General features: G+C 40.0%; 1 protein-coding gene across 1 annotated transcript in view; it reads right to left on the bottom strand.

Moving 5' to 3' along the window:
• Nucleotides 1-4476: 4476 nt before the first annotated feature.
• IGF2BP1 (insulin like growth factor 2 mRNA binding protein 1) overlaps nucleotides 4477-20783 on the bottom strand; it is a 65773-nt gene continuing 49466 nt past the window's right edge. The window contains exons 8-15 of the mRNA XM_074261241.1: nucleotides 18947-19069; nucleotides 18050-18185; nucleotides 16523-16645; nucleotides 15974-16093; nucleotides 15237-15311; nucleotides 14297-14428; nucleotides 13692-13805; nucleotides 4477-11420 (exon numbers count right to left, since the gene is read on the bottom strand). Of these exons, the coding sequence (XP_074117342.1) occupies nucleotides 11328-11420; nucleotides 13692-13805; nucleotides 14297-14428; nucleotides 15237-15311; nucleotides 15974-16093; nucleotides 16523-16645; nucleotides 18050-18185; nucleotides 18947-19069 (916 nt within the window). The 3' untranslated portion in view covers nucleotides 4477-11327. The remainder of the gene's footprint in view (nucleotides 11421-13691; nucleotides 13806-14296; nucleotides 14429-15236; nucleotides 15312-15973; nucleotides 16094-16522; nucleotides 16646-18049; nucleotides 18186-18946; nucleotides 19070-20783) is intronic.

A 20783-nucleotide genomic window follows, 5' to 3' on the forward strand; every position in this document is an offset into this window, starting at 1 on the left:
TGCAAGGGTTAATGTTGAAAAATTACCTATGCATGTGTTTTGAAAATAAAAAGCTTTAATAAGAAATTATTTTGCATTAACTTTGTTATTATTATCTACATTATTAATTTTATATATAATAATTGTATTATTTATATAAATATTATTATTTGTTATAAGATTTTGATTTTTCTTTTTTCTTTTCATCAGAGAATGAAGAACAAATGAATGCTTTTTTAATTTTAAAAAGTTTGGTTCTAATAACTTCTTTATCAGTTATTCAATTTTCACAAGGTTTTTTTTTTTAAATTGACTTTATTTCCTTGGAGTATTGAAATCTTGTTGGGTTTTTTTTCCCCAAATATCAATTCACTATATAGCTTTTCTTTTAATTCTGTTTTATTTTTTTTGAAATTTTTTATCCCATGCAACATAGTTTTGATAATTACCACTTTGTAGCAAACATATTTTGAGTTCTGATATGGCTATGTCAAGAATGATTGATGACTGATAAGGAAAGATATCCACTGAGTAGTCTAAAAGAAATGTTGAAAAGTTCCAACTACCTCTTTTTTGAGCATATGCCCTGGGACTCTGCCAACTCTCCCTGTTCTTCCAGTAAGGGGTTATATAAATGAAAAGATCCCTCCCCAGGAATCTGGGTGCATGGTATGTTCAAGCACATACACATCACCTCATTCTTTTTCATTTTTCTGTTTCCCTTCCTTTCTTTCCAATCTTTGCTCTAAACACTAAGGGTGTAGTTCAAGTGTAACAACCAGGAATTAGGCTGCCAGAACAAAGTCTCAGCAGAGAGGACAATGAGGGCTTTAAACCTATCTAGGAACTTCACACCTTTTTCTAGGAAACTAGAGGGAGGAGAAACTCCCAGGCAGGACTGAGCATGCCCTTTAAGCATCCAACTGTTGGAAAACGGCTGAATAAAACAGGGTGTATCAACAGGATTACATCATTAAAAACAATATGAAAAACAGAAACATGGAAATACCCACATAAATAATGCAAAGCAAAGAAATCCTACTAAAGAAAAGTCTACTAATTATCTATAATATAAAAAGCTTTATATGTTTGTGTGTGTACAGACAGCAAAAGACAAGCCGAAATTAAAGGGGGGGAGGGTGACTACATCTTTATTGTTGTCAAAGTGTTTGTTCCGGGATTATTGCTAGAACAGGAAAACGAGTAAAAGGCAGCTGGAGGACAATGACTGCTCACCAGAATAATTATGGGTCTTGCCTGTTTTAGAACTCTCAGAATGGAATCTGGAAGCAGTAAACAGATATAGCGGGAAGTACACTAAGGAGTTTCCAAGGAAACGAAAATTCCTTATAGAGTCTTTAAAGTGAAAGAAGCACGGATTTAGAGACAGGAGTCTTGGATGGTAGCTGAGCTCTGCAGCCTCACTGTGTATTAGCAAATCACTTTCCCTCTCTAGCTTGGGTTTCCCAAGGTGGAAAAAGTATCTCTTGAAGCCCAGACTCAATCTCTCTTACTCTACCGGATCCCTTCTTTTGTTCTCATGAAACACTATCTTAGTGTTTCTAAATGAGCTAAGGGAGAGATTGTTCCTTTGGAACTTTGAGAAGGGATGTTCACTAGGAATCACTTCACTGATTAGGGAGAAAACGAAGACTCAGTAAGATTAAATGACCTGCTCAGAATTTGACCTGCACAGGATTTGAAACTGAGTTCTGTCTCCAGATGTGACACTATCCACTGGACCACACTATTTCACTTCCTTTTGGTCATCATTCTTTGCTTATTTTGCTCAGGATCAGGCATTCCTCATACCTTTCTTGGTGTGAAAAACAAGCTGATCTTTTCTCTTCTATACTTGAAAAGTTACCTCCAGAATTATTCTCATTTAAGCTTCTCTTCTTAGGTAAGATTTGAGGAATCTTTCCTTCTGAAATCTCAATGTACCCATTGGAGCAGGAAGGGAGTTGGGGAAGGGACAAAGGAATAAATCATTTTAGGAGATGGGTGGTCATTATGGAAAGTGAAGTCCTAGATCTCACAGTTCATCTCCATTCTTGGAATCTCCCTATCTCTACTGGGATAATCCTGCTCTAGTCCCAATCGCTTCATCCAACTGGACTCAATTCTCAAGGAGTGTTTTCTTCCCACATTCAGGAGGTGAATGTTTTATTGAGTTGATTTTTCTTGAGGACCACTTACAAACTGTTTCCTAAAGAATATGAATAGAAAAATGTGAACTAGCCAGGGAGCATCTCTGAAGATGTCCACATTGAGAAAGACTAGGTGGCAAAAATAAGAAGGTAGAATTTGAATACTTTCAAAAGAGAAACATCTGGAATTGCTCACATAGGCCGTGTCCTATGGGGTCAGGTTTATGCTTCAGATAAGGTCAGACTAGACCTATCTACATTGTCCAGGATGCGCCCTACAGGGACTGAGATCCCCAGGTGATAGGACACCTGATAGATCTTGCCCTTCCTCATCCTTGTTTTGTGAGTGTTCCCTTCTCCACTACATCTCAATAAAAGAAGCTAGGAAAGAATAAAGAAAAAACTACCTTGTATATATTTTGCATGTACCTAATTGTTTGCATGTTGTTTCCCTTAGTAGAAGGCAAGTTCCTTGACCTCAGGGACTGTATTTGCCTTAATAGGAATCTCTAGCACTTAGCAGTTTGTGGCACATAGGAAAAATTTAAGAAATGCATAGTGACCTGACTTCACTTGTACTATCCTACAGTGAAGGAGGAATAACAGAAAGTCCATTTAGAATTATTTGTGGATGAAGATGGCTTGATTCAAGGTGCTTATACAAAGTACTTGCAGATCACAGTCAAGTTAATTTATCAGTCACCATCACAGATTGGTGGGAAGAGTTCTAAGCTGGACACCCAGAGAGACTGAAGGTGAGGAGCCATAGTCTTGCCCTCGAGGAACCCCCAGCTTCAGTATGGAACAAGATTGGTAAAGGCAGAAGACAGAGCTGATTCATGTTTATGGATTTAGAACTAAAAGGGACATTTATTGGTGGTGGTTGATGATTGTTGTTAGTTATTGTTTAGTTGTGATCTCAATTGTGATCAGCAAAAATACTGAAGTAGTTTGCCATTTCCTTCTCCAGCTCATTTTACAGATGAGGAAACTGAGGTAAGCTAGGTTACAGGACTTGCCTACGGTTACACATCTAGGAAATATCTGAGGTCAGATTTATACATAGGAAGAGATGGCTTTCTGATTCTGGGACTGGGATAAGTGGAAATCACTTATCAGTCAGATTATAATCTCCCCAATGATACCCCGCACTTCCTTACTATAGTCAACAAAACAGCCATCAGTTTCTAAAGCTATCTCACAAGGGAGAACCAAATGAGACAGTATATGTGGAGAATTTGCAAACCTTAAAGCACTCTCTATATCACCTACTTATCCTATCCTAATCCTAAACGAATCAAATTAAGCAGTGAGGAAATGAGATCTGCTTTAAGAAAAATTAAGATGCAAAATTCCAGAATTTGTCAACTAGATACTTATTGAAATGGAAGAAGAGGAGAAAGATCTTCCAAACTTGGAGACTCCTAATGAAGTTTCAATGATCTGTGTATGTGGAGATAGAGAAGAGCAGAAAAATATTATTAAACAAGGGTCACTATTTTAATGTTGGGATTGTAATGACCAATTTTGATCCCTAGAAGAGGTGAAGACGCAATTGGTTTTGATCAACTAGGTTGTTATTATAAGGGAAGACTCACAAGGGGAGGGGAAGGATTTAGAAATGACTAAAGTAATCAAAAGGAATCGATAAAACAAAATTTTTTAAAAGAATCACTCCGTTGTGCTTTAGGGTCACACAATAACTGATTCGCAGAGAACTCTTCAGGAACTAAAATATTGTGTGCAGTAGAAGTTCACTTTTGGATTATTTTACCTTTGGTTTTATTTGGTTTGGTCATTCATTCATCTGTCCCTTCACCTGTAAAAGAGATGCCTGCAGTTCCGATGATCTTGTGATGATGAGAGCCATCTACATCCAGAGAGAGAATGTGGGAACTGAGTGTGGACAACATAGCATTTTCACTCCTTTCATTGTTGTTTGCTTGAACTTTATTTTCTTTCTCATTTTTTTCCTTGTTGATCTGATTTTTTCTCACGCAACAAGATAATTGTATAACTATGTATGCCTATGTTGGATTTACATATATTTGTTACGGTATTTAACATATCTTGGATTACTTACCATCTAGAGAAGGGAATGGGGGAAAGGGAGGGAAACTGGAACACAAGGTTTTGCAAGGGTCAATGTTGAAAAAAATCATCCTTGCGTATGTTTTGAAAATAAAAAGCTTCAATTAAAAAAAAAAAAAAAGAGGTGTCTGAATCTGGATAATTAAAAAAAAAAACCAATGAACATCTGGAATTCCGACCATCAAATGATGAGACTTACCCTGCTCTCTCCTTTCACCTGATGTCAGTAACCAACAGAATGCTAAATAGACAGTGGTTTGTCAGTATAAGTTTCTTTTTATTTTAAAATGGAAACAGTGGAGTAAAGCGGTTTGTGGCTAAAACAACCTTCACTGGAAAGAAAACTGGAGCCCACATAAATCAAAAGAACAAACTCCAAAAGTCTGAACCAGCTGCCCCGCCTCCCCAGAGGACAGAGTAAAGGACAGGGTTAAAGCAGAGGATATAGGGAGGGTACAATCAGAAAGAAAGGTCATTTACAGTCAAGTACAACTTCCCAAGGCAATACAATCACATAGAAAGAGGGTAGCACTTAAGTTGAGACACATTCAAAACTACAAGCCCCACTCCACCCCCAACCCCTTAAAAATCCTTTTCTCCAATGAGGAGGGAGCAATGACATGGAGCATTTATGAGGGTAGGGGTGGGAAGGGATGGTTCACGGCCTGTGATATTCTGCCAAGGCCAGGGTGTTATCAGTGGTGGTTGTAGGAATTGTGTATTTTTTCATAAATGAAGTGGAAGAATCCAGTGGGGATTCAGGTATTTCTTTTAGGTATTACCTGCCAGAGTTAGTTTACATTGCTATACATGAAGTTGCGAAGAAAAGTTTTACTACACAAAAAATATTACATTAAAAAAAGTTCCTCCCCCCTTACAGGCGCAATGGTGGGTAAGGCGTGGAGCCCTCCAAAGCAATGGCTTTTATGGGGTGACCTGATTCTCAGGTGTGTTGGGGAGAGAGAAGTGAAAAGAGCCCAAGCAAGGCCCGCCAACAGGATAGGGGTGGGATCCACTGTAGATAGTTGGGGAATGCTGTACCCAGAAATCGAATATCTTCAGAGTGGGGGCTGGGAGGGGAAAGTTGCAGAAGATTGCAATGTATTTAAGGGAGGGGAAAAAATTACTGGGGGAATGTAGACAGTCTATTGAATATTGGAAAATGTCTTTTTTTTTCTTTTTTCTTTTTTTTTTTTTTTGGTTTTTATATTTTTGGAAAGTATTTTTAAGGTAATATTTTTTTCTCTCTTTGGAAAAAAGAAATCTTTCCCCCATCCCTCCCCCCACCCCAACCTACAGTCTGTGGAATTGCCACTATCTAATTTTTCTATTGTTTTGCTAAGAGGTAGATTTTTTTTAAATCAAAATGGGTTTTCTAGGAGGGCCACTGGAGGGTGTGGGGGGAGGGGAATTTGTCCAAAGGGAGTTCCCTCAGGACGAGGAGAGCCTGATAGGGGGAGGGGTTCCCTTCAGCTCCCAGGTGGGGGTTCCTGCACCACCTCCTCTCCCCACAGAGCAAAATGATCCCTTAAGAAAGGGGTTATTTGAGGGCAGGGGGATTGAGGGAATTTCAAAGAAATCTCTCTTCCCCTCTTTCCACCTTTTGGGCCGAGTGAATGGTAGGTGAGAGGTCAAGCCCCAATCTCAGCCCCACCAAAGCTTCTCTCCCTCTGCCAATCCCTCTTTTAAAGCAAGATGGGAGACAGGTTGAAGAACTGGAGGTGAGAGTAAGGTGGGGCTCCAGAGCAAGGAAGGTGGTGGTAGTGATGGTGGTGCCCTTGGTCCAGCCTCCAGATCTCCTGGGGGTGAGTAGGGGCTCCTGTGGCCCTGCCAATCCCTACTCCCACCCTACCAAGTTATCACATGGAGCTGGGGCCTCATCTGGTGTTCTCTAGGCAGCTGGGAGGGTGGATCCGTTCACCCGTTCATCCGTAGTCCCTGCTCTTCCTTCCAATCTTATTGTAAGGATTGAGGTAGTTAGTCCATTTTTACTCCTAGTCTCACCTGTGGTTACATGCTCATAAGGAGCTTCCTGCTTATTCCTTAAGAAAAACATTCTGTCTTGTTTCTTTTCTTTGTCTCATCCTTCTGGGAACAATACTCTCATGGCAGCCCTACAGGATAGCGCTGCCAATAAATCTTGCCCCAGGGATGGTGCTAAATAAAAGCCAGAGGAGAGGTGGGGAGGAATGGGATAAGGATCTGGTTTCTTGCCATCATCCCTTCCAAAACTCCCCTCACTCTTCCAAATCCATCTTCAGTCTTGAGGCGTCCTTCCTGTTCCTGGGCACCCAAATGAGAAGCCTTATGTATCTGAAGGAAAGAAACTGAAGTCTTCAACTGGTGTCATTCCTAGTCTGTGTTCAGGATAATTATTCTGCATCTAAAGGATGGATGTGTCTGGGAGGAAAATGGCTTGTGTCTATCCCCTACAAACAGAGGGATGGTTCTTCTACCTTTTTGTTATTTACTGATGCCTTGTTGGGTAAAAAGGCTTCCTGTCCCCTGAGTTCGTACTTAGAAATACACTAAATTGTTATCATTTGAATATTTACCCCAGAGTGAACTGAGCAAGAGGGAAAGGGAATCAGAAAGCTCAGAAAAACACTGGAGATGGAGGGGGAGAAAGTGAGGGCTTCTCCTGCTTCCACCTGAGTAGAAAGTCAGGTAGAAGTCTGAGAAGCTGTTGCTAATTCCCAAAGATATCAGGGGAGAGCTCTGGGCTCTTCTCTCACAGCCTCCCCCCAACTCTTCTATCAGGCTCGGTGAGGTAGTTAAATAGCATTTCTGTTCCCCCATTTGGCAGAGGGCTATGTTGGCTGGGAAGGAGGGGGAATGAGGAGAAAGAAGTTGATGGGAGAGTAGGGAATGGAACCAGGTTTCTCGTGCTCAAGATTTTTTTTCCCTCCCCTACAAACCTCAGCTTCTTCCCTTAACCAACACTGCCTCCACTTTGCTTTTCAGTGAAGCAAGAAGCAAAGTGGCTGGGCAGGAATGCTCAGATCTTCAGAGCCCTCAACTCCCTGTCATTCCCAAAAGTGCAACCAGGAGCCAAATGACCATAAGGAGGGGGGTAGTCATTAAGGTAGACCCCCTTTTGAACTCTCTACTTGTGGCAAAAGCTCCTCTAGCATGTCCCCCACGGAACTTTTGCTTCATCTTTCAGCAATCCACAATCCCAGACCCTACTTCTTCCAGAGCCCTTCTCCAACAGGCATACCAAGGGATCTGAGAATAGGTCTGGGGAATAGTTCATGCGTTCTTCCAGAAATGGTCACTCTCTCTGTCAGTCTTTGGCACAGAGGAAAATGGCCACACAGAACCAGTTCTGCTTGGTAGTGGAGCAAAGAAAAAGCTCCTGTTTCCCTGATATGTGGAGAGTTCAGGGAAGGGGAAGTAATAAGATTATTTTTTCTTTTTTTTTGATGGGATAAGGAAGTTGTGAGGTGGTAGGATGAGCATCTCACAGGGGTTGAATACACAAGCCAAAAAAGGACCCAGCCTTAGACCTTTGGGTTGAACCCTTGGAAATCGGTCTATGGGTGGGATTCGTGAGAGATGGGAAGGATGGGATTGGCAGATGCAGCTTCAAAGTAAGTCAGTGGATCAAACCATTCTGTTTTTCAATGGGATTCAAAGAATTAAAAACAATATCCTAAGAGAAGAGATGGTCCTTTCTTAAAAATATATAGAATACATATGTATCTATCTCAGCACAGAAGTGGCTTTTTAAAAAGTCGCCTTTATCAAGTCATTTCATCCAAGTCTCCCAAGTGCTTTTAGCCAGTTTGTTTTCTCTTCTTCACCAACAGGGAAGTGAAGGCACCATGGGGAGCGGGCAAAAGAACAGCCCTAACTACAATTAGCCAATGGGAATAAGAAGACCCCACCAAAGCAGAGCCTCTGATCCCTTTGCAAACCTTCTGCTATAACCAAAAGTTCATATTCCCCGGGAGTTTCTCCCGCCCCCCATTTCCCTGCTAGGCAAACTAAGGCTACCTTTGAATGTATGTCTCACTCAGTTCAAGTGAGTAGTGTATTATAGTCAAAGTCCCCATTCTGCTCTCCCTAAGACACCAAGATTGGCAAAAAAGGGAGACGGAGGTGAGGAGGTGAGGGGAATAGGATCCCAAGGAAAATGAACGCTGCAACAATAAGATGTCAGATATACTGTGGGGTATTTTTTTCTCTGATAAAACAGTCTGAACCAGGTATCAAAACATGCTTGCTGCTGGAAATTGGCTTTAAATTATCAACTGCCGATGTCTGAATAAACTGTTTTCTGCTTCAATTAGGAGGAAGTATGTAGAGCCAGAGGTTGAAAGAAATTGGGAGACCCTTTTTGCTATTAGGATAGGCAGGGAGCTAAATTACACTGGCCTTATCTGTCTCAAAATGCTGTTTGTTTCATCTCTTAGGAAGAGATGGATGTGGAAGCTTGGAAAGAGGCCTGATAAGGTGGGGTAAATTCGTAATGGCTAAGTTTCAAAAATTGCCAACCTAAAGACCAAAAATGCTCCAAGCCAGGTTCCATGTTTAAAATCTGACCATTCCAATGAAAAGGAGGCGAGGGACTCTGGGAACAGGCAATGGTTTCTGTTTGTCCCTACAGGTCGAAAGTGAAAGGAGCAGCAAAGATGGAATTGGGTCAAAAAGAACAAAGACAATGCAACTATAATGAAAAACCAGGTAGGCCTCTCTTTGGGGCAGATGGGTCAACCCTATGTTTTGTTTTTCTTCTGTGCATAAAGTCTTGGCTCCCAAATTTTAGACACAGATAAACTGGGGGAATTTTTAGAGGGTTGGTTTGTTCCACTTTTGATTTTTTTTTTTTCCTCAATAAAACAGAGGCAATATTTGCAAAATATTTCAACAGTGCCACAAGTGGGGGAAAACCAGCTGGAAGAGTCTTTGACCAAGGAAAATGAAGAGTGGGGGGAGGGGGGCAAAAGTGGTGGGCTACTAGACGTGCTGATTTTGATGAGGGTCACTGTAGACCTTCTATAGCACATTTCATTTTATTTCCCAGAATTTGGGCAAAGAGCCAGATAGGCAAAGTTTCTCCAGCTGGGGCAAACAATTTTTGGACTCAAAGTCAAAATAGAAGTGGAGCAATTTAATCCCACACTACTTTCAATATTTTCCCTAGCTCTGCCCCAGGAAAATTCCAGCAGTCTTTCTCCCACTAGGCCTGTTCTCCATACAGAGTTCCTATCTGGTGACTGGCTCATGTATAAGAAATTTATGAAACGTAACTTTCTTCTTTTTTTTTTCATTAAAAAAATAAAATATTCAAGACTATCAGCTTCTTTTGCTTTTTTGTTTTTCTCTCTTATATAAAATATCAGCAAGCCAAAATAAGAAAAAAAAAAGGGAAAAAGGGAACAAAAAGAAAAAAAGAAAAAAAAAAGGGGGGGGGGTTGGGGACAATTGCTGAGGTAACTTCATACCTTGAGGTAGTTTTACTATCACACACAGCATCACCTGACTCCACCCACATCTTGGGTTTTGTTGCAAGGTGGGAAGGAAGGTAATTTCATGCATGTGGCTTTCCCACATATGCACAGACCTTCCTCTCTTCCCAACACACACGACAGCATTTTCCAGGGTGTCATAAAGTTCATCACCCAGCTTGGTGTCCAGCAACAATCAGCTAATTAGATGGTACCCAAGTTGGTCATTTCCTCCACCACATAATGATGGGTCTAAATGAAACTGACAGCTGCTGCCTTCCTTTGGCCTTGTCAGTGTTTCCAAACCCATGTCTGTTAAACCTGGGAAAGTGAATTTATCTTTGATTCACCCTTTGGTTCCCAAGGTATTAGACTATTATTATTGTTTTTTTAGCACCTTTTCTTTGGGCCAACAGCAGCCAGGGAAGGCATAAGCTTACAATCACACAAATAATCCATCAGGAGAAAATAGGAACAGCAGCCTCCCTTTCTGATGGGCTGATTGTTGAGGAACACTTGCTAGTTAATGGACTTAACATTTCTATGGAGCTCAGGGTAAATAGAAGTCAAAGTCCCATCCTCAGAGAGGGAAGAAGAGGGACTACACATCTCCTCATTTTCCATGAGCTTTCCCAAGACCAGTCAGTGCTCCCCAAAGCTTTGTTTGCTCCCCTGATACCAGAGGAGAGACTTGATATCATCTCATCCCAACCACAAGGGCTAGGAGTGGGAAGCACCACAGGATTACCCAGGTCCTCAATGGAGCTGAGGCTTTGCCAAGGGGAACATTCCCCTTCTTGATTCTCACATCCAATTATTAAAACAGACTTTTAAAAATATAAAATCAGCCTAAGAGTGATGGGAATCAGGGATGGCAGCTTGACCCCTATCATGGACACAGCACCACATATGTGGATCCATGTAGTAGACAGGGAGTTTCATGAGGGAAAACCCTAATAAGGGTTGGAAAAGATTTCTCCCCAGAATTACCTGCTTCAGATCAAGCCCAAATGACTCTTTTAAATGTGGATCATTGTAATTCAAAGTGTTTTTCCCCATTCTTTTGAGTTTAAAGGGTAAGAATGGTTATATTCTATTCCCTGGGATAATGGACTCTCCCTTTAGAGCAATAGTGAGATACCTAGGGCTATGGACAATATCCATCAAGGGTTCCTTTTTCCCATTACAAGAAAGATGAAACCAACCTGACTAAACATAGTCCACTGAGGAATGAGGATCAGAATACTTTTGTCAAATGAGAGGTAAGGTTTGGGGTTATTGTTTTCAAAAGCAAATGACCTTTCCAAGAGGTTCCCCCTCCTCAATATGGGGCATTCATATTTGGGATATTCAAAAAGGGATATTTATATTTCTTTCCCTGATGTAGGAGAACAAGAGCTTGAATGTAATCCACATTTAAAAGCAATTGTCACTGAGCTATAAATTTGGAAGAGGAATGCCCAGGGGAAGGGCAAACAATAGGTTTGAGCCAATTGGTTTGATCTTTTAGAATAATCAGCCTTCCTTATTGAAACATGTTTTAAAGGGTGGAAAATTCTGATTCAATCCTCCCTGATTCCCACTCATTCTTAAGCTTGCTGCTCTCTTTTAATTTCTACTTTTTCTGTCCTGGGCCAAGAGAGTAGGAGGCAGATCATTTCCTCCGTGGCTGGGTCTGGTTATTCTGTCCCTTCTGGTGCTGTTGCTTCACCTGAGCAAGGATGTCTCGGATCTTGCGCTGGGCCATCTGTCCAGAGGAAAAAAAGAATAAAAATGAGACAGTGTTAGAGGGGTGTCGGGAGCTCAGACTCAGACACACAAGCTTCTGAAGACAACCACAACTGATGGGGCAGTGGATCAAGCACCAGCCTTAGAGTCAGGAGGACTCGAATTCAAATCTGGCCTTATACACTCAATACTTACTAGGTGTGGGACCCTCAGTAAGTCATTTAACCATAACAAAGAAAATCACAGCTGGAAGAAGGGAATGAACCATCCCCAGTCTCCAAGTCTGTCAGCTCATTCGCTAGCATTTCAAACCTCTTGAATTCAAGAGAAGGTACAAACTCATTTTATAAAACCAAATACTTAAGGAACTTATAGGCAGGGATGATATTATATATTGTTAGATGGTGCCATCAGTTTATTTATTGACACTCAAATCACCCTCTTCTCTCTAGGATCCATCAACACTACTCCTTTCTGGTTCTCCTTCTACCTGGCCTACTTATCTTGTTCAGTCCTTTGCTGGATACCTTCCCTCCATGTCAGGCCCTAAAAGCAGGTGATTCCAAGGGCTCTGACTTGGGCTCTCTTTTCCCACTTGGTGATCTCCATGGATTCAGTCATTTATCTCTATGATGATTATTCTCAGATCAGTTTATCTCACACCTATCTCCTACCCTGTAGATTCTCATCTCCAGTTTCCCAATAGACACTTCAAACTGAATGTCTTATAGACATTTTAAACTCAACAAATCCAAAACTGAACTCATTAGCTTTCCATACCCATCTCTCCCCTTTCTCACTTCTGAATTTCTCCATTATTGCCAAGGACACCACCAGCCTCCACATCATCCAGGATTACAAGCAATGTGTGTCACACCTATCCTCCTCTCCCATCCATATAATGTTGCCAAGGTATTTTACTTTTGTGCCCATATCTCATATACGCCAGAGCCCCTTCTCTCCTGAAGCTGTTACCACACTTGTACCAGCCCTCCCCTCTTCACACTTAGGTTATTTCTTTTTTGAAGGTGTTGAGGGAGGTAACTAAGGTTAAGTGACTTGTCCAGGATCACGCAGATAGCTCACACAACTAGTAAAAGTCTGAACTAGTAAATAACAAATGTACATTTTCCTCAAAAACTATTTTTGAGAGAACTCATGCAGGGGGCAGAAGAAGCAATACAAGGACACTCTCAACGTCTCTCTGAAGAACTCTGGAATTGAATGGGAGACATGGGAGACACTGGCACAGAACTACCCAGTATGGCGTGCCCACATCAAAGGCAGCATCGTGATTTAAGAACAAAGCAGAGTTCGAGAAGCTCAAAAGCATCTGAGGCTGGATATTAAAGCAGGTTCTTCTGGCTCAAGAACTGATATATGTCCCCTGTGCTGCCCACCGAGCTGCCCCCACATCCAGGCTACTCAGTAGCTATTAATTGGCTTCTCAATCTTAAGTTTCCCCCATTTCACTGTCAAATTAACCTGACATCTTAACTGACATGTTTTAACTTAATTAAAACTCTCCATCTCCAAAGCCCACCATTTCCCTCGACTTCCCCATACCTAGAATACATCACCTCTACTTCCTGCCTTCCTTCAAGTGCTAGTTAAAATCTCTCCTCTATGACAAGTATTTCTGATCCTCCTAAATGCTAGTGGTGGGCAGGTAGGTAGCCCAGTGGATAGAACACTGGATGGCCTGGAATCAGGAAGATGAGTTCAAATGCAGCCTCAGACTTTTTTTTGGTTTGTTTTTTAACCAATAACACTCAGGGTCACTATGGGATTCAAATGAGCAAACATGTGAAACACTTTTCAAACTTGAAAGGGTTATTAAATCCAAGGCAATGCCAATAAACTTTGGGTAGAAAATACCATCTGTATCCAGAAAAAGAACTATGGAGATTGAATGTAAATCAACACATGCTATGTTCATTCTTTTTTCTGTTTTTTAATTTTTCTCCCATGGCTTTTCCCTTTTGTTCTGATTTTTCTTTCCCAACATGATTCATAAATAAACATGTATTTTAAAAATTAATATACATGTATAACCAGAAAAATAAAACAATTAATAAAGGGGAAAAAGAAAATAAAAAATGGTTATTAAAATTAATTTTTTTGTTTCTGTTGTTGAGTCATTTCAATTGTGCTTAACTCTTCACAACCCCCTTTTGAGGATTTTCTTAGAAAAGATGCAGGAAGGATTTGCTATTTCTTTCTCCAACTCATTTTACAGATAAAAAACTAAGGAAAACTGAGTAAAGTGACTCCCTCCCAAACTTCTTACCTGGCTAGCATAGAAGTGTCCAATGATCTTGACAATGACTTGCTCATTTTCATCAGGAGTCTGATCTCTGGGCACCACAACTTCAGCTGCTGTCAAGTTCTGCAGCTCATTGACCTAGATAAAAAAAAAGGGGGGGGGACGGTTGGGAAGGCAAGGGCAGATTATTTAGTGGAATAAGAGCGCTACAAGTTAGAGGCAAGAATGAAGCCCTATCAGAATTAAAGAATAAAGAGAGAGCAGAGTCAAAAGGTAAGAAGCAGGAGAGAGGAGATCAAATGGGGCTGAGACATATATTCATCAGAGTCAGATGGCTGAGCAAGGAAGTCAAATGTCTGTTCAGTGAAACTTAGGATCTGAATTGTGGAGTGTGAGAAACAGAGATTAAGTCCACATAGTTATCACTTAGTTCTTTCCACTCCCCATTTTATAGGTAAAGAAACTGAGAGACAGTTAAGTGGCTCATAGTAGTCTACATTTTAATTCAAGTATTCTGACTCCAAGTCCAGTCCCTCATTCTTTCCACTTTGTCATGCAATTGGGTGATGAGATTAGAAACTCCCCATCACCTCTGACTCCCCCCACAACCTCCACTTTCTATAACTCACAGTTTTGCCACCTTTGCCGATGACTCTGCCAGCTGCTGATGCAGGCACCCTGATGTGGGTTTCCAGTTTTACCTCTTCCTTAGGACCAAAAAAGTTCTCCTCCTTGAGCTTTCCATAGATTCTTCCTTGAGCCTAGGAAAATAAGTAAAGGTCAAGCTAAAGTCCTCCTTGGGCAAAAACGAAGGATCTAAAGTGCTGAATTTCTTATCCCCAAGGAAAAAAGTGGGAGAGGGAACAACTAAATGGACAAGTTAGCTGTAACTGTCTCTATACTCTCTAGCCTCTTCCTAGACCAGGGTAACCACCTACCCAACTATAATGGGTTTGGTAGAAATCATTTAGGTTGAGTGAGACAGAGTAAGGAACATGACCTGGGAAATCTGTTTCTCTTTATTCTCACTCTGTTGGCTAGAGATGCCCTACAATTTTCCCATGATCTATACTACCACAGAAGAACAAGAAAGAAGATAGGAAAATTGAAGAATGAGTTCTATTACATTTGGGAATGAATCAAGAATATAAACAGTGACCCTCTCAAACCAAATCACAAGCAATTTGATGAAGACTTGATTCAGGAGGACCTGGAAAGCTGCTCAACTCTCAATCCAGCCTGTTCTGCTCTAACACTTAAGGGTAGGCTAATTCCTACTTTCCCTGGAAGCCAAAAAGAGAAGGGAGAGGTGAGAACAAAATCCAATGATAAGGAGGAAGAGATTCCTATTTTGGCTGTAAGAGATTAGAGAAAGGGAGATTAGAATATAATGATTTTGAAGATGACAAGAAAAAATAAAGCAGCAAACCTTGTTACCCTGTGGCCTGATAGATAAAGCCTAACAATTTGGCAAGTAATTGGCAGATAAATTGAGAACTAAAAACAATACAGACTCCCTCCTGAACAACCCCAAACTCGTTTCTTCCACAAAAACTGAAATGAAAATACCTTAAATTGAGCCTCCGGGGGTCCAGTGATGATGACCATCCGAACTTTAGAATCCGGGGTTTCTGGGGGAGCAATCTGAAAACCCAAACAGACAAGTCAAAGAAACAACTAAAAATACCCTTATCCTCCTTAAAGGGAAAGGATAAACTTAAAAAAAGCTAACTTTATCAATCGCCAAATTATTATTTCCATTAGCAAATCTATTATAGAGAGAGACAAACTAGCCTTTCTGGCATAACTATTGAAAAGCTTATATCAATGCGATTTCAAATCTTGATAGAAGGAGATTGTCCCAATTAGGATGCTATCCATTCTCACCCTAAAGCTTCCAAGAGCTAGTCAGATAGGATTTTGTCTACAAGCAAAAGTATGAATGAGGTGAACACTGATTTCTCTTCCCCCATTAAGCAATGAGAGGTCTTTATGGGCTATATCATAATGATTCCTATTACGATACTAATTGGGACTTGATGACCCTTTGATTCTTCTATAATGTATTAAATGTTTCTGACCAAACTGATGCTCCTTTGTTAAAGGAATCCATTTCTCCAATATGGCCCTCAAAACACAGGTGAAAAAATTTTTAAGTTCAGAGTACAAGCAAGAGGCTCTATTTGCCTCAAGAAGGGACTGAGTATAAATGAATAGAAATTCCCAAAATTGGAAGTACCTAAAGGAGGGTTAAAGTGAAATGGGATGAACTCCTGCCCCAAAATAGAAAAAAATGAGCAACTCACCTTGATGGAGGCGCTGGCAAACCTTGAGAGCTGTTTAATGTGCTGCCCCTTCTTGCCAATGATGGCACCCACTGCCTGAGCAGGGATGAATACCTGCACCATCTCCTGCTCTGGGGCCTGCTGTTAAGTAAGACAAGAGACAGAACCTAGAGGACCTGCTAATGCTCTAAAGTCACTCCGTCACCAAACCAGGCTGGGAAAAGATATATATATATATCCCTCCCCCACACACCCCGCCCCAACTCCTCTTCTTCCTCCAGCATCCCCATTCCTAGTAACTAACTGGACTGGCCAGGAGGCATCAGTTTCCTTATGCCTTCAACATGGCCAGTGAAGATAGGAAATTCCAGACATTAGACTGACATTAGAAAAGTATAGATAAAGATTATGGAGAATGCTGCCATATAAAAGGGTTCCTACTATAGCAGAGTGCTGGCCCACCCCCCCAAACACTACTTGGAAAATTCCCAGGTTGAGTGTCCATAAAGAAAGATTTAGCCCTTTAAGACCTTCGAAGAAGGGTCCCTTGAAAATACTTCTTCTACCTACCATGAAGGAGCTATAGGGGGCAGCTCCTGAGACACTGCTTGGAGGTGGAGGAACAGCACTGGATGAGGCTGGGAAGAGGCCCACAGCAGCCAAGTTGAGGCCAGGGATCAAATGAGATTGTAGCTGAAGAAGAAATGGTGAAAAAGAAGCAATTAACACAGTTCCTTTTGTATGTCAGTAGTAGTTTAACTGGTCCTTTTCTCCCCTATACCCAAATAAGCCTGGCCACTTTCTGGCAGATTTCCAAAAGAGACCGTATTATGATTACTAAAGGATGTCCACACTTTCATAAATCTGCCTAGATATTTTTTCTTACACATATCAAATTATAAAAACATTCATCCCTTTTATAAATACCCACAGTCTAACCAGACCACATAGACAAATATAAACACAGAGCCATTGAGTCAAAGGGGTGAATTTGAATCTCAGCTCTGCTGCTTACATCTTTTGCAACTTCCCTAGGTTTCCATTTCCTCATCTGTAAAATGAGGTTCCTTTGATCTCCAGATCTATGCTCTACTCACTTATAGTACTCTATAAAATACTTAAAGACATTGAAAAAATTTCCTCCTAATAAAACATAAATGCAACACAATTCCAAAAATAACTATGGGCAATACAAGGCCAGGCACATTCACACACCCCTTCGTCACTGCTTTGTAACTAACTGCTGCATGTCTGGGAAATGGCTCTGACTAGGCAACAGAATTTTCCCATTTCTGAGACCAACTGACCCTTAAGGCAATTACACTTATTTTCATGGGTGCTGGGTTTTGACCATAAGCAAACTCATCAGAAAGAACATAAATGAGAAATCACAAGAAAGAAAAAGTGGGGATTGGGTTATTTCATTAACATCTAAAATTTCCAGCAGAGGAACAGATCAGGAGATTCTGCAACTCATAGCTAGTCTGTGCTGGAGGGTATTTTTTGCCCAGGTCTACTTGGTTTCAAGGTCAGTATTACCCACTATGTCATACTACCTCTTTAAACTTCATATAATTAACTCTCCAAGCACTTCAAATTCAGAATCCAAGGGAATATGTTGTGTGCATGCACATATACATACACATGTAACTATACACATATGTAGATCTGTGTGTCTGTGCATATATACATGCGTATATGTGTAATGTCTGGTTTTGTTCCCTTTTTTTTTTCTTCTTGTAGGGAAAAAGGTTTCCCTTTGAAGAGTTCTAAGGATTGCCCATGGAACATATCCTGGATCTTTTGACTCTAAGACTAACCCTTTACCCAACTATAGTATACTGCTTTTCAAGGAGTTTATTACCAGAATTTACAGGATACCTCTCTCCTAAGTTCAAAAACTTTATTTAACCCATCACACAACCTGCAAGCTCATCCCCCAGCTTCCAATGATTTAAAAAGTTGGAAAAGATTTTACCAGAGAACTGATTTCTCTCTATCCCTCACACAAGAGTTATAGATGGGCAAAAAACTGGAAGGGGAATAGGGAAGGGGGTGGATTTACAACATATTCATTTTATTCCTCTAACTACTCACACTCATGGCTGCAACATCATTCTCATAGGCCTCCCGAACTTTCTTCATAATCTCCTGCTCAGCTTTACAGCAGTTCTCAATAGAGCCCTTAACTGTAATGGTCCTTTCAGGATTGTAAAGGGTCAAATCCTGCAACCTGAGGAGAGAAGTCAAGAAAATAAAACTTTAAAAAGTATTTCTCATACATAAGCTCCAAAATTAAAAAAAAAAGTAGTATTATACATTATAACTCTTAAGGCAAACAGCTTGTCCTATCTCTCAAGGTCAACACAACATACTTCCCCTCTTTTGACTAATACTGCTTGGTTTTTAATTTCTTCAACATTCTGATTGTCTTTTACATCCCAGCTTCTTAAACTGTAGTTCAAAACCTCACTTGGGGTCTCCTAATTGAATACAGGGGTTGTTAAATGATGATTTATTATCAGCATTGATTTGAATACCTATTTTATACACCTTATATGCATCTGGTCATATAAAAATTTCTCAGGTGAAAAGGGGTGACAAGTGGAAAAAGTTTAAGAAGCCCTGCTTTAGGTCTGCTGGGCACATGATAATGTTCAATTTTGTTTTGTTTGTTTTTTATTTTTCTTTTCTGTCTTTTTTTTATTCTTTTTTTCTTATTTCATATTTAGTACAATAAACTTTTTAAAAAAGAAGCTCTGCTTTAAAGAATGTGTTCCCAAGTCCCACAACTAACTCTAAACACAGTAGTTACATTGGAAAAACTTCAGCTATTAGATACACAAATATAAGCTCTCCCCCTAAAATGAACAAATACTATCTATAACCAGAAAACTATGTACAAAGAACTGAGGGAGATACATCCTCAAGGGCTATGACTAATACAACCCTTTTATTTCTCTATTTATGTTAAAAGCAATGAAAAAGTCTTACGAAGAAATGGTGATTTTGGTCTCTGTATCCTGTTCCACTTTTTTCAGGTTTCGTCCTTCTTTGCCAATTAGACGTCCCACAAAATTATTGTGAGCCAGAATCTTCAAGGGAACCTCATCAGCTCTTGAGAGAAAAAAGAATGAATAATGAATGAAAAGGCATTAACATTTATTATATGCTGCTAGGTGGCATAGTAGATGGAGTGCCCATCTTGGAGGAAAGATAGAATTCCTGAATTCAAATCTGGCCTCAGGCACTGATTGTGTGACTCCAAATGACCCAAGTCACTTAACCCCAACTTCCTTATCTATCTAGCTATCTATATATATATGTACATATATATGTAAATGAATAAAAGTTGGAGAAGGAAATGGCAAACTACTGTAGCATTTTACCAAGAAAACCTCAAATATTTTCCCATTTACTTTACAATTTACTAAAATAGGCGCATGGAGAGTCAGACAAAATCAAAATGACTAAACAACAAAATGTGCAAAATGCTGGAGATACAAATTGAAAAATAAAGCAATGTTTGCTCATATTCTAATGGGGGATGAAGGAACAGCACATAGGTGATTTTAACTACTAGTTCAATGATATGAGTCCCACATAACCCAACAGTGAGACTAGGTCATGATCGCCAAACTATTTATTTGCTCACATCTTCAAGGCTCAATTCACAAACAATCTTTCCCATAGACTCTCTCCTAATGATGAGGTTAGCAGCAGTCAGAGAGTTGTTAAAATTACCTTATGGTCAGCGCAAAGGTTCTTCATGAAAGAATTCATGAAATTCCCGGATTATTAATTGGCAAAAATGAAAGTTTATTGTTGGATAGGAAGCCATTTTTGCTAAAAGACTGACTTCCATAGTGGCAAAGTCCTATTAGGGAAATGGAGTCTGGCACAGAGAAGAGAATGTCTTCTCAGTGGGCAGGGTTCCAGCAGCTGAGCAAGCTGCTTGGGCATTCTGCAAAGACTGATTTTAGAAAATGCCCTTTAAAAGGAGTCTTGAGACTTCAGGAAGCCAAGGTTCCAAGCCTAGATGCTTGTCAGTATCTGGCCCAGATCTCCTATTGGAATTAACAACACTTCAAGGGGATGCTTTTTGACCAGGATTTCTAATTAAATCAAAGGGTCTGGCATCCCCAAAAGATAACTTACCTAGTAGAAGGGGAGAGACTCAAAAAGGAATCACAGATCAAAAGGGAACACAGTTTCCTTCTCCCGTCACTAATATCTTCCAAGTGAAAGTATTTTTTTCCTCCTCAAATCTTTCTAGAGCTCTATGTTTCAATCTCTTTTTATCCTCAATTAGAACATTAACAACTCGCATTTATATCACAACTGACCATTGGCAAAATGCTTTATATATGTTACATCATTTGATTCGACAAGATTGTTATCTAACTGCTTACAATTCTTATTTTATAAAAGAAGAAACTGAGGCTCAGAAAAGTTACAGGAGTTTTCCAGGGTCACACAATTAGCATGAGTCTGAGAATATTATATTTCTTGAGTTCAGTACTGATTCATTTATGACTTGGTATGCACAGCATTTTGCATAAAGGATACACTAAATGTCTACTTAATTGAATAACCTTGTATAAAAAAGCATTAGTAGAGAGAAAGAATTGAATTTAGGGCAGCTGAAAATAAAAGGATAACAAAGACGATAAGATAAAAGGCTATTTTGGCAATACAAAATTTAAAAGCCTTGCACAAATAAAAGAATCAGAAATAAAAGAGAAAAAATATTGACTTCATTGAGAAATAACTGTCAAATCTGATATTCAGAATATACTGGGATTTGATACAAATATTTCATTCTCCAAAA

The sequence above is a fragment of the Sminthopsis crassicaudata genome, chromosome 4 (assembly GCF_048593235.1).
Source record: "Sminthopsis crassicaudata isolate SCR6 chromosome 4, ASM4859323v1, whole genome shotgun sequence".
Lineage (NCBI taxonomy): Eukaryota > Metazoa > Chordata > Mammalia > Dasyuromorphia > Dasyuridae > Sminthopsis > Sminthopsis crassicaudata.